We start from the raw sequence: 15,147 nt of genomic DNA on the forward strand, positions 1-15,147 counted from the left end.
ATTATCGTTTAAGTTATTAGCTTGCTTTTGCGTAGAAACTGAATTTTAATTGTAAAAAATTACTGTTTTAATTGTTTTAACTCTACTTGTTGTTTTATGTTTTTCTACTATTACAGAAGGAAATGTTTAATTAATCTGTTTTGATATCACTTTTTAGTTTTTTTGTTTGTGTGCTAGAAAATTATTTCCTAAGTACGAAAAATGTCATTAACTACGAAATATATTACACCTTTCCAAAATTTAAAAAATGTTTTGATTAATTACGAGTATTCTCTTTGATTATGTTCAGCAAGCAAGTGTTTAACCCTTTCACTATTAAAGGTACATATATGTCCCATTAAAGGTTTACCGCTGGGTTAAGAAGTACTTAGAATTTCCTGAATGTTGGAGATCATCTTCTAATAATTGTAAATCAAGATGCAGCTGTGCTCGTTGTACACAAATAAACATAGGGAAAAGAACAAATATGAGTTGCCCAGTGCTGAATGCTGTGTTATGCAAAGAATGCTTTACCCTGTACCATGTAAAATCTATTTCATATAATAAAGTTTTCCAGAATAATAGGAGTGCTTATGGTCAATCGATCGCTATGTGTGAAACATATGTATCCTACCATTCATTAACTACGGCTGAGATATATATGTAGTTAATGGTAAGAAACATATGTCCCACACGAAGCGATCGATTTACTATAAGGACAGCTATTATTCTGGAAAATTTTATTATATAAAATAGATTTTACATCGTATAGCCCAGCTTTTGGCTTGAAAAAAACGTTCGTCAAAAAAATCCCAAATTCTAAATTTTCCTTATCTATGATATATTTTGTTCATTTGGGTAGAAAAGGGTATTTTAACACAGAGCAGCAGAGATTGAAAGCAACTTTGTTTTGGACTCTAGCAATACCAAGTTATTTTTGATTTAAAAAATATAACTATATTTAATGAAATAAGTAAAGGGAATTCTTTTAAAGGACAGTTTATTTTGCCTTTTTTATATCAATATTAAAGATTTTTCTATCTGTACATCTTATCACACGCCAATAATCACACAAAAATTTTGAATTCCATGGCATACATGAAGTAATAATGGACTCCTGTATAAAACTTGCTCAAAACGCGAAATTCTGTAACGCGACGAAAAAATTGTGACTAGTACTCATACATCACAGTAAACAGTTATGTATAACGCGTAAGATAAATTTAACACTTTCACATAGTTTTATTTTTTTGTTCAGAAAAGCAAATGTATACGCTTACGTGCTTATACTGCATGAATAGTCAAGCTGACATTTAAAAAGAGTATCGGTTTATAAGCAAATACGGGAGCGCGTTATACCTGGATCCATACACATTTAAAAAGATACAACAGGCAAATGATTTTAGTATTTATCCTTAAATAAAAATATGCAATTCACAATTATTTAACATTTATTCACTATTGGAAATGTTAATAAATTATTTCCAAAGACGCCGTCTTGTTAAATTAAGAAGTCTCTCGCCGAAATAAACCGATTACAAAAATAAAAGTAGAAGATAAATGAGCCTTATCGCTCCACAACTTCATGTTTTAACTACTCGCAAAACTAGCATAATACGAGCGTGTATATGCATTTAAACGTTTTCTTATATTTTAAATGGAAACGTTAAAAACTTCGTAATGGACCTTGCGAATTTCCATTGTATGCTTTGAAGTATTTCACTTACCATTGTCTTACTGTAAGATTCCATAAACAAAGAAACCTGATCATAAATAATTTTCGATTCGACTTGTACACTAATGTGCAAAACTTCTACACTAATGTGCAAAACTTCAGCAATAAATTTATTTTTCAACATATAACCTAAAAATTGTTGAAACCAACTTTTTAGCGATCCATACAATGAAAACCCAACTCAGATGAAACGTGATGCGTTTGCAAATGTCAGTGCCATGACATCAGATGGTATGTCAAGGCACGGAAAACGCGACGAGTCGGCGTGTGCAATGCAAATCAACATAAAATGAAGAAAGAAAAGCGCATTTGCAGACAATCTTCTGCAAGGGAAATTATGTACTGTATGTGTAGCATGGCTACAGGAAAACATCAGAACCCCTTTCGACGTGGTGGAATGATTGGCAATCTTGAGAAGGGAATTTAACGTCTATCACCGAAGAGTTTGGAACTGAAAAAAATGTTTCACGAACTGGAAAACCCTCCAAACTACAGGTGCAGTTATAAAAAGATCACGGCAGCAAGACGGCCGGTATCCCGATATACTGTTATCAGATGAATGTATAAAAGTTTAAAAATTGTCTATTTATCCGCCATTCTGAATGCTGCATACCACTGACAGCATCCTGTTGGCGACACCGTTTAGAGTAGCGTACAGAACAGACCGACACCTCATCAACAGATGCTATGTCTTTCTCTTTAGTAGTTTAATTGTGTCTTGAAAGTCCGCGGAAGTACCCAATTAATGCATTTATATAAGTAATATTATAAAAAATTTTCAGCTTTGCCTGTTTAGGCACATTTTTACTAAATTCTATAAAACTTAAATATTAAAAAAAAGGTTTTCCCAAATGTATCAGCTACTACCCTGCTATTTGAAGAAGAAATATACTAGATGTAAGAAGTCGCATACCTTGGCATTATACTTGACAACAAACTCACTTTTAGACCTCATTGAACCAAACTTTAAAAAATACATTTAGTATTTCTACAGCTAAACTTAACCTCTTCTCGGAAAACATAGCAGTCTCTCTTCCCAATTAATTTATATTATATAAAACGATAATCCGACCAGCCTTCCCTTATGCCTCCCGCATATGGAGACTTACTGCAGAAATAAACTCAAATTCTGCAAAATCAAGCCCTTAGGGAAATATCTAATGTTCTTCGGTTTATTAAGAATAGCACTTTATATAAGTATTTAAAAATTGAACCGTCAAAACATATATTTCTACAGCTGCCAACAATTCTTACTACGCTACCTTATCATCCCTTAGATACTCTTGCAACAATTAGCATCATTTTAAGGTTGCATTATTCTGTCTTTCAAGCAAAGAAAATTTTGTATGTTTTGACGGGCATCTGACTGCTTATCGATACATGCTAAAATCGTCAAATAGTGTTTCAAACATTATCATTGACATTGAAATTGTTTTCCGCCATTTTCTAACAACCAGTCGCATATATTTTACCAACATTCCAGCACAATTATAATGGAAATTTTAGACTCCCCTACAACGGAGGGACAAGTCGTACTTTTTTACAAGAAAAAGACGTTTTTCCTATAAATGCAATTGTTACAAAAAAGCCGCCCAGTCGGTATTGTGGTTAAGGAAGCTGAGTGCGATACCGAAGGGCCTGGGTTCGAATCCCGGAAAAGGCATGGTTGTAATTGTCCGCCCCTTCACAGGAGGCGATGGTGGCCTACCTGTTAGGTGCTTCCATAATAAAGAGACCACCACATCTGGCCTTGTATAGATTAATGGACTGGGTTACACTGTAACTGTTTACAATCTGCCGTTGGAAAAAAAAATTATTAGAAAAATCAGGATATGAAATTGCATTTTCAAGACAGTATTCAGTTGCGGTGCAACGTTAATTTGTCGTACCAAAAACAATATTATAAAAGAAACATGGTTCGAATTATAGCGACTGAGTACTTTAATGTCTTTGAGTTGATTTTTGGTCACAGAGAAGACTTTAGTGAAATTGTGGGGGGGGGGGGAACATTTGTTGGTATTTTTCACTACTAATGTTAAATATTTTGATTCTTTAATCATGGGGTGTGGGGTGCTCCATCGACCAAAAACAAATCTGTTGGCGACTTTGTGCAACATTCTTGCTCCAACTTGCAACAAATCTTGCTAATTTAGAAAGAAGCTTAAAAAGATCAGTTAGTTCGAAACTTTTGCTTTAATTTATTTCGTTTGACGCTTTAAACCTAAATGTGTTACAGATTTTGGTACTTTCGTATTTTCCTATCGATCAGCAAATAGGCAAACATCTCCCCAAACTTGCGCCAATCATTCCAATGGAAGTTTGAACAAGCAGATCGATGTTTAATTAATTAATCACAGATACAAGATATTTGTATAAAATACTCAATTAAATATCAGCTGAGATATGTGCAGATATTTCCGCTAATCATTCCGTCGAAAATGTGAGCATAACAGATCCTCTTTATTCAGTTAAATTACACACAGAGGTATTGAAAATTAATCTGTCAAATATAACTAAAATTTCTAGGCAAACGGGCTGTCTGCGTGATCATTTTCATTGTTTTTCCCGTGTGTAACTTTGATAGAAGCCATTTTTCTTAAGAAATTCCTCCACAAAGGTATCGCTTTCATTAGACAGATATCCCTCGCGTGTTTTTTTCAATCAAATAAACCATAAAAACAAGTTAAAAAAATATCTTATGATTGTGTTTTAACTTCACGCTTAAACATTATTGGTGTTAAATTTCCTTGTTTGCTGGTACTTTTTGCCTAGATTGACGATAGGAATATACGTAAATGCTTATATTTTTGGAATCACCGAAGTACACCATATACTTTTAAATCAAAATCAGAAAATCGATTTTGAAAAAAAAAATTTTTTTGGTTTGTTTTACTCCCTTTAAAGCATCCCACTCTTGTTAGTTTGAATTGCCCCATTAAGTTTAGTCTTTTAGCCACGCAGTCGATATAGTGGTCAGGGTAGCTGACTGAGATGCCGAAGGGCCTGGGTTCGAATCCGGACAAGGCATGGTTGTAACTATCCGCCCCTTCATAGGAAAGGCGATGGTGGCCCACCTATTAGGTGCCTCCATAATAAAGAGACCAACACATCCGGCCTTGTATCGATTAATGGACTGGGTTACATTTGTAATTGTTCACAATCTGCCACTGGACCAAAAAAAAAAGTTTATTCTTTTAGATTCTCTTATCTTAAGCCTGCCTTGCTTGAGCTTATACCTGTAATAGAATTTTATAGCAAATGGCTCGATACTTCACTTAAAATCGTTTTAACTCTCAGTTTCTATAATTTATGGTCATCAGGATTCTACTGTGCTGTCATGTAAAATATTCCTCAACATTTGAGATGCATTTGCAATAAGATATTCAACTGAAGAACTTTATTTGAAATCAAATGAAAGAATAAGATTTCTGCTTTCTGTTCTTGAAAAGGGATGTATTCTCTACTTTATACAGTATTTTCAACTCTGAGCAAAATTATTAAGTTAAGGCTTTGATCGTTTAGAGCACTACAGATGTATTACTTTACATTTCTACATATATTTAACTCCATTTCCACTAAATTTGAGTTACGTTACATGCACTGCAAACACTCCGCAAGCTTTGCAATTTGGAATTTTTACACATATCTCTTTTAATATTTCGATTTTTTCCACGAGATAAATAATAAATAATTTTGGAAAAGGCTGAATTTGCTATTAATAATCAACTATATCTAAAAGATGTTCATAGTGTGCCCCCCGGAGAAAATATAAATATACTGATATCGCATATTTATTCCGTAATTTTAATGAAACCTAAGAGATTGAGTTTTATATGAAAGCAGAATGTAACTGAGTAATACTCGTTGTCAACTGGAAGCACTAAAGATTTACTTTATATTTGCATTACATAGTTTATATATATAGGCATGTATTTAAAGTTATCATACTTACAGTCTGCATTTATTTATAGTCAATACACAATTCAATCAAAAGTGTTTGCAAATCCTGTTAACAGATAGAAAAAAATCAAAACTGAAACAAAAGCGTATTAAAACAACCACCTTGGGATAAGTTGGCGAGTTTCTATAAATGAAAAGGTAAAAGTTGCTTATCATTTGCAAGCTGATGGTTTTCGCGACTTTTTGTAAACGACTAGCTGGTTAAGGTCAAAGCAAAGTTCTAGGTACACCTGAAACGAAAATATGTCAAATATTTCAATTTGAATAAAATCTTTCATATATATTTTAAAAATAATAAATGAGCATCGTGATTCCATAAAAAATTTTCTCTGCCTCTCTTTTGGAAAATACGCATGGTAATTTTAAAGTTTCACCTCGTATGCGCTTCGGCGCAGCATGTCGTACATTAAGAAAGTTCAGGGATAAACGCAACTTAAAGGATGCGAAAATTAGCATTTTCAGAGCTTTTAATTTATATTTTGTCTGATTAAAGTCGTACGAAGATGAGAATGGTAGAAATGGATTCTCATGAATGTTTAGAATCCGGGTTACCTCTCTTAAAATTCCCCCTCTATTCCGAAGGAGATGTATCACAAACAAACAGACAAACGCGCACAGATTTTAATAGTATAGCAGAAGATTCCCGAAATATCCATATTTATTGTAAGCTGGCAAACATTACCAACGTCTGGAAAGGAAACGCAATTTAGTAATTTAAAATTTTAATTACTAAATAAGTATTGCGTGATACACTAATTTTTTTTTCATTTTTCTCAAAATCTTTCCATGATTTTTGTGCTATTCTTTTTTCCAAGTACACAGCGATCTGTTCACACTTAAAACAAAATTCAGAGAATTGAGGGGATACGGCACCGAACAACCTCGGGTAACATCACTATCTACCACACGCATCTCCTCGTTGTTTCCTTGGAGATTTTGCGTCAAAATCCTGTGTTTCTAGAGAAATTTTATTTCACTTTCTTTCAGCGGTGTAAAATTCCATAAGAGCGCATTTAAGCTTAAGGCTTGAAACAGATTTGTTTATAAAAGCCATTGAAATACAACAAAAAGAACGCATGTGAAAATGGCGACGTTGCTTGACTGAAGGAATATTATGAGCATGGTTGCCTGAAGAATCGTCATGCGGATGAATGCCAGAGTTTGGCTCATTCTGAAAATTTGCCAATTTGTTTTAAGGTTTGTTGCGATAATACGCAAAACATAATATAAAATTATAATATGTAGCAGAGTTGAAAATTCGTTAGTCTTTTTTAAACAACACTCGAAAAATTTCAATAGAGCCAATTTCTGAATTATGTCTGAAGGATTACTATATCCCTTCATGAAAAAATAAAAAAAGAAGTCAAATCGCTAGTCAAAAACAAATTTAAGGTAGTTTAAAATAAATACAGACCATTAAAGTTTTTCTATTATTATTAAAGAATGCTATTACAAATTAAATTAATTTTTAACGCCCATCAAGATGAGTTGCTACGATGTGACCTTAAACAAATCATATTACAGAAAATTAAGAAGTAGTATAAATTTAGAAACCAGCAAAACAGTTGGGCAAATAAAAAGCAACTTGCTAAATTAATATGTTTCAAAAAAATGTTTAACCTAACAAAAAAAGTGAAATTGGAAAAAAAACCCTTCAAAACAAGACTAATTCAATTTAAAGTCAAAATTTAAGGAAACATAACCAAGTAAATTTCAAAAGAAGAGTCAATAATCTTTTAAGGCAATTTTGCAGAACTAAAGTTTACAAATTGAAACAACAGAGGAATTTATTCTTAAAGAGCTGTAATAAGCCTAAATTTGTGAAATAATACAAAAGACAGTAATCCCGAAACTTGGAAAAGGAGTTAATTAAATAACAAGTTGAATTGATTAAATAATAAATTGACTGGGAAAGAAAAGTGAAATATGTCTGAAAGATGTACCTAATTTAAAAGCCACTATAATACACATCCACTTTTGATTTAATCATTATTTCTTGATTATTTGACATCACAGCATACTGCGCGACTTAGTAATTATCTTAATTTTGAAATTTTTAAACTTTGGTTTACATTATATCTATCTACATATGTATATTATGCATTCGGCTATTTCATAGTTATATTCTCCCAAATATTATTCATTTATGCAGATGGCTTTAGAATCTTCAAACAGATCGAATGCTTCGATAAAGAAGAAAAGAATTTCTCTACTCTATCGGGAAAAGAGTTCTAGAAATGAGCATAGTTCTCTCACTGCAAGTATCATAAGAGGTAACGTTTTCATGTTTGTCTCTTGTAAAAGTATCCTCCAAAGAAAGCTTTTTTTCTAAAAAAATTAAACTTCTTCATTACTAAGTAACCTCAACCTCCTAAAACTCAATAACATATTTTTTTTTGCTTTAAACCCTTTCCCAAAGCGAAAATTTGTCTACCGGTAAGTGCTCAAGAGAAATAATCGAATCGTTAGTTATCTGAAAGACAAGTAAGATCAAGCTTGAAAACGTTGCCACCTAAACGTGTTTAAATTAGAAGTTTAAACATTCACTTCATTGCACAAATCACTAACGCATCTTTTCAAGAATTGGTACATCTTTTACTGAGCTTCAACTAAGTTGCATATAGATTCATTTTTCTATTGAAAAGGAATAAAATTACAAACTATCAGTCTAACATTCTAAATATTTGACTAAAAATGTGGTTAAATAATGCGTTTTTTCAATAGATAGTACTGTGCTTGAAATAGTACAATAATGCTCTGCTTCAAATTTATGTATAATTTGTGAGGTTTATAAATGTTTTGAGAAGTATGCAACCGTTACTATTTTGTTTTCGTATTTGGTGACAAGTTTTAGCTAATAATTTGAAGTTCAATAAATGCCTTTATTTTTTCCCTTCCGTCAGTGGACTGAGGCATTAGGATGTCAGCCAGCGTCCTCAGTAAGAAAACTAATTTTGAGATATCTATCATTAATACATATTTCTGAATCACGCTGTTCGATGATAAAAATAAATATACAAACATTATAAATGAACAGGAAACATATGTAACGAAATGCCTATAAATACAGAATTAAACTAGTTTGAAAATTAAAGGCATGAAATTTGCAGTTACAAGAAATCATAAGCATGGCCCACCAGCGGCTGAGTGGTTAAAGCCACTGAACACTAGTAGTTCGGTCTGGTATTCGAGAAGTCCCGGCGAACGGTTGGCTGCATGGGCGTTTTCTTGGTTTTCCCCATGTGTAACGTGGATACGAGCCAGTTTCCATAAACAGACCTTCACATGCCATCCTTCTGTTTTCACATAGTGCCTAAGGGCGAAGTATAAAATAAGTAAAAAAAGGAAATATAAAATTCAGAATTCTAATAATCCGACTTGCAAAGCTTACATATACTCTGTAATACAGTTAAAAAATGCCATAATTAGTGTTACGAATTACTCCTGCGCAGGTATATTTTATGTAGACAAAAATTTCAGTTTTATTCGAAACTGCAGGCAATGATATTAGCGATGTTAATGCAGTCGCAATGTAGGGAATTTTAGGGCATGAGTATTCGTGCATGCATTTTTTGACCATGAATGACTATGGTCTATAGAATGTTTGCGAAGATGGCAATTCTGCAATCAAATATGTAATACTGATCCCAGGCCACCCCACCCCCCATGCACACTGGTGAATTTTACGTGAAACTGTAGAGGTAGCTCAAAAGACCCGTAACCTGTCAGATACTGAGTGAAATGAGCTGAGCCATTTACTAGGCTGGCCTATTTGAGGAAAAATTACTTTCTTGCCAGTTGTATCCGTTTCTCAGTAACATTGCTCTGTAATCAGTCTGTTCACGTGTTTACTTTTCAGCACATAAATTAGATCCTGCCTGTAGCAAGATCTACTGTATGTACATGGAAATCCGTCGTTTCTCTTAGCTATTGCTCCAGCAATCTCATTAGAGTGTTCCAGTATAAGCAAGAAAAGAATAGAGGCCAGGTCTATAAAAGATTTTACAACAACAATAAGGAGTTTTTGTATGGCCCTAACAATTAGATTTATGAAGCAATTGCCTTAGATTGCTGCTAAAATGACGATATTCTGTCTCAAAGATTAATACTGCTTACCAGGCTGAAATGTTTTGGTTGCATTTCTTCTAAACCTTAACTGTGTTTCTATAAATTACACAATATCCACTGAGCGTTTCATACTCTACTTTCGAGCCATCACTGTAATTAGCCTTGGCCTCTAGCTTAGCTGGTGTTTTACAGTTTCTTGAGATGTTAAATTCTGCAGGGTGGCATGGTGGCTCTAGAGAGTAAGTAATGTTCAAAGTGTGCATAAACAAATATCTTGTTCCAGAAAATTGTACTTTTGACTCAGCCGTGTTTGATATTTTTGACACAGCCTGATATTTTTGTAATGCCTCAGCCGAATTCTGCTGTATTTCCCTAATTATGTTAGGTTGATATACCGCAAAGGCACCGGTCTGTTTGCCTACGAGGAGGGAGGCCTTTGTGGGGACTTCCTGAGGTGAGGTAAGCTGCTTTGTATTCACTTTGCCTATGGGAGAAAACCTACCATGCAGCCACCCTTTTTTCCTGGGTTTAAGCTAACTACCAATATTCAGCCGTCCCTGATAGGGAACTTCTCGAAATAACTATGATATAAATATTTCAGTGCGCTCTTGTGTTAAATAAATCCTATAGTGTTAAAAATGTTGCGTTTTGTGAGTGTTAATGCATTATGGATGGCATTCTCCTGTTATTCAGACTCGTGATTCAGACATGTTCTCCTGTTCCTCGTGATTCAGACATGTATGTATGCTCATGTATGCATGCGTAAAGACAGACTATAAAGTGTTTAGTGACTCTGACCGCTGACCAAAGTGCCCGGGTTTGAAATCCGGAGAAGGCATAGATGTAATTTCTTCTTCCCTTCATAGGCAATTGTGACCCACCTATTAGGTGCCTTCATAATAAAGAGACTACCGCTTCCATCCTTAGTAGTATGCAATACTTATAAACGGCAACAACTCGCCATTGGTAACTTTAAAAAAAAAATGTGCGTCCCTATCAAGTTCTAGGTTAATTATACTGTGTTTTCCAAATTAATACAGATTACGTTAGTTAATACGCGCCACATCATCGTACTGATGCCCTAGATTGTCTATAGCTTTACTTCTTGAAGAAATAAAGGCAAAATTTTAGGATGCAACACACATCTTTGGCTCCTGATTTAACTTTGAGAAATCATATTTTATAATCTGTAATTTATCTTAACCGTTTGACTGCTACGCGGCGCAAAAAGCGCTGCGTTCATTTGTCTCGAAAACCGCGACGCAGCGCTTTTGCGCTGCCAGTTTTAGTGTGTCTTTGTTGCTTTGAGGGTGTGAACGTAGTCTGACCTCACGCGTACTTTGTAACACGAGTGCATTCTAAAATAACTAACTGCGTCGCAGTTTTCGGGACAAATGAACGCAGTGCTTTTGCGCCGCGTAGCAGTCAAACGGTTAATTTGTTGCTTGGTGTGCATATAGTAATTATATACTTCAGTAACCTGTTGTAACAGCTTTAAATAATATTAAAATCTTGTAGATTAAATAATTTAAATAGATGAACATTAAGGTATTTGTGAATGGCAATATTTGAAACCAGACTCGAGTGCCTCGTGCGACTCTCGCACGAAAAATGTAATTTATTTTTAAATGATAGAATGTGTTTTCTCTTCTTGTTTGTATGTCGCCATTTTTTTGAGTGTTAAATAAAAGTTATTGCTGTGTTACATCATTGGAGTTGCTTCATTTCGCCAAAGAAGTATCACAGTCTTAATTATTTTTGGAGGCACTGACCGAGATCGAATAATCGTGCGTATTTTTATTTTATTAGTTCATCACTGAACATAATATTAGTGATACCAGATTATTACTTAATGTTTATATAGAATTGCTTTATGTTATTAGTTCATCACTGAACGCAATATTAGTGATACCAGATTATTACTTCCTGTTAATATTAAATTGTCTTATTTTATTACCGTATTTGATATTATATTTAATATTCATTTTAGTTGTGCAGACGGTAGATATATATATTGCTGTATGTTATTATTCTTATTTTAATCACAATTAATGTGGTAGAGAGAATGAACTTCATATAATTTAAATATTTCATTTTTGAGGTATACGTACTTAAAGTGCATTTAATTTCGTGATTCCTGACTGCATTAACTAAAGTAATTGAATTTAGCTATTTTGAGGAAATATAAAGAACATAGTGTTCGTTAATTTTAAACATAGAAACAATGTCTTACTTAGGAAGAGCTCGTAAGGAAGATTTGCAAAATCTCGCGGCTGAACTGGGAGTTCATGTGACTGCAGATCTGAAAACAGTCAGTTTAAAACAGAAAATTGTTGAAAGTAGAGATTATGATGAAGTATTCGTCAAAGGAGTCTTAGACACAATAATAGAAGAACGGAAAGTGAGGGAGGAAAGGGAAGAACGGAAAGAGAGGGAGGAAAGAGAAGAACGGAAAGAGAGAGAGGAAAGGGAAAGAGAAGAACGTAGGAGACAGGAAGAAGCGGAAGAGCGGAGAAGGAAAGAACAGTATGAATTAGAGAGATTAAGACTTGAAGCAGAGACAAAGTCTCAAAATACCGGACAGATCCGGCCGAAAACGGAGCTGCGTCACCTTATGCAGAAATTCGATGACAAGAAAGGAGATATCAGTCTATATTTGCTATTGTTTGAAAGGCAAGCAGAATGGGCTAAAATTGATAAAGAAGAATTTGTATCTCATTTACTAGGACTACTTCCTTACGAAGTAACCCAGTTAATAGCTAGAGAACCCTCCGATAAAGCTAAAGACTATGAACACGTGAAGAATTTATTGTTAAGACGGTTTAAACTAAGCCCGGAAAAGTTTAGGCAGAAATTTATGAAACATCAAAAGAGTACCGAATCCACATGGGTGGATTTCAATTATGAAATAGAAAATTATCGCAAGGAATGGGTGACTGGTCTAGGAGTTAAGACTTTTGATCAGTTGCTAGATTTGATGGTGATTGACCAACTTAAGCGTCGAGTTCCTCCTGAAATTCGAGATCATTTTCTTGATGAGTGGGTAGAGATGATTTCATCTCAAAAATTAACTGAAAAACTTGATGCCTATGAAAACGTTTGCGGAAACTTTAAAAAAAAGCCTGTAGTGGATAGGCAGAAAGAAAGATACAATGCACTAACTCAAGGTAAATTGAGTTCAGATAATAAAAATAAAACTGAAAACAAAATGTCATCAGGATTTAATACGCAAAGCTTGTTTCATAGACCTAGAAGTCCACGTCCAGATGATAAATATGAAAAACGAAAGACGCCACAATGCTATCAGTGTGGGTCCTATCAACATTTAAGGCCCCAATGTCCAAAACTTAAGAATAGTACTGAATCTCCTGCTAATCTTAACAGAATTAGTGCAAAACCAGACGATAAATTTCTATTACCTTATACTAGTATGAGTTACGTAAATGGTCATAAAATTCCTATATTAAGGGATACAGGTGCTAGTATTGATATAGTTTGTCGCAAATACATCACGCCGGAAATGCTGACAGGTGAAAATGTGTGGGTGCAACAGCCATTAGACTTGAATCCAACCTGTTTACCATTGGCTGAGATCGAACTAAATTGCGATCTTGGGCGAGTAATAACTAAGGCTGCCATTATTAGAAATGAACTCGACAAAGGAAGGTATTTATTAAGCAATCGAACTTTTGCACTGTTGAATAAACAAGGAAAGGAGCCTGATAGTTGTCCTCACCAAGTTAATGCTGTCTCTACTAGAGCTCAAAGGAAAAGAGAAATAGCTGAAGAGAAGCTCTTGGAACCGATGAAGGAAGAAAATAAAGCATCCAGAGATGTTTTTGAAGAAGAAGATAATTTACCGGAACTAAATACGGAAGATGAAGCTCTCATGAAACTGGTAAAAATTGACTCAGAAGAAATTGCCCAACTTCAGCTTGCTGATAAGGAACTGTCTAAAATCATCCAAGAAGTTAAAGAAGGTACATGCAAAAATGAGAACTATAGTCTGACAGGAAAAGAACTTTTAGTTAAAAAAACGACGGATAAAATGGGCTTTGAAAGACAGCTTGTCGTTATACCTGAAAAACTCAAGCCGTCAATTATAAAGATGTGCCACGAAGGAACTTCTGGTCATTTGGGTGTCGAAAAGACCAAAGACAGACTTGCTGGATATTTTTACTGGACGAGGTGTTACAAAGAAACTGAAGATTTTGTAAGAACCTGTGATGCTTGTCAGCGCGCTGGAAAAGGAAATGACAAAAAGAAGGCTCCAATGACATTAGTACCAGTAATTTCCGAAATATTCACTAAAATAAATGCCGATGCCGTTGGTCCGCTACCTATTTTGAAGACTGGAAAAAAATATATTATTACAGCTCTGTGTATGTCGTTCAAATATCCAGATGCTGTAGCGGTGACAGACATTTCTTCACCATCTGTGATTGATGCTTTCTTACAGATTTTCAGTCGTATGGGTTTCCCAAAAGGGATCCAAACAGATCAGGGGACCTCTTTCGTCAGTGCTTTGACAGAGGAATTTTTGGAGCGTTTCGGCATTAAACATGTAAGAAGCTCTGTGTATCATCCGCAGAGTAATCCCGTTGAGCGATTCCATAGAACGCTAAAAAGGGTGTTAAGAGTCGTATGTATAGGAGCGACTTCGGATTGGAGAATTATCTACCATCAGTTCTTTTTGCTCTCAGAACAGTCACACACGAAAGCACTGGTTTTACACCATCAGAATTAGTTCATGGCAAAAACCTACGAACGCCAGTCACTTTACTTTATGAGCAGTGGCTAGAACCGATTGAAGAAAGTAATAATGTTACGTTTAGAACTTATTAATCGAATGAAGAAATGCCAAGAACTTGCCGTGGAAAACATGAAAGAAGCTCAACAACGGAGGAAAACATGGTACAATCGAAACGCAGTGAAAAGAGAATTTGCTAGAGGAGATTTAGTTCTTGTTTTATCAACGAATCGTCAAAATAAACTAGAAGTACAGTGGAAAGGACCTGGAAAAATAGAGCAGAAAATTTCAGAAACCAATTATATTGTAAGTTTCGAGGAACAAAATGAGCCAAATCAAGTATATCACATTAACATGCTTAAACCATATTACAAAAGACCAGAAATGATTAATATGATAACTGAAGTGGAAGGAGACTTAGAAATGGACATTCCTCGTTTACCTTCCAATCCAAGTATATTAAATTTCTCGGACATCATAGAGGAGAATGAACTCGAGAAAAGGTTGAAATCCGAGCAAATAGAAGATTTACGAAAGATTTTATGGAAATATTCTGGTTGTTTTTCAAATAATCCTGGACTAACAAACTTAGTTTGTCACGATGTTGAGCTATTAAATAACGAACCAATACAAATAAAGCCATACAGACTGTCAC

The 15,147-nt window shown here is 34.5% G+C and overlaps 1 protein-coding gene across 1 annotated transcript in view; it reads left to right on the forward strand.

Annotated features, from left to right (window-relative positions):
* The window catches only part of LOC118184127 (uncharacterized), a 68,857-nt gene that overhangs the window by 2,269 nt on the left and 51,441 nt on the right, over nt 1-15,147 (forward strand). The window contains exon 2 of the mRNA XM_035353777.2: nt 7,827-7,947. Coding sequence (XP_035209668.2) covers nt 7,827-7,947 — 121 coding nt within the window. The remainder of the gene's footprint in view (nt 1-7,826; nt 7,948-15,147) is intronic.

Source organism: Stegodyphus dumicola, chromosome 12 (assembly GCF_044657685.1).
Source record: "Stegodyphus dumicola isolate Sdum_Otavi_A_Nest chromosome 12, ASM4465768v1".
Taxonomy (NCBI): Eukaryota; Metazoa; Arthropoda; class Arachnida; order Araneae; family Eresidae; genus Stegodyphus; species Stegodyphus dumicola.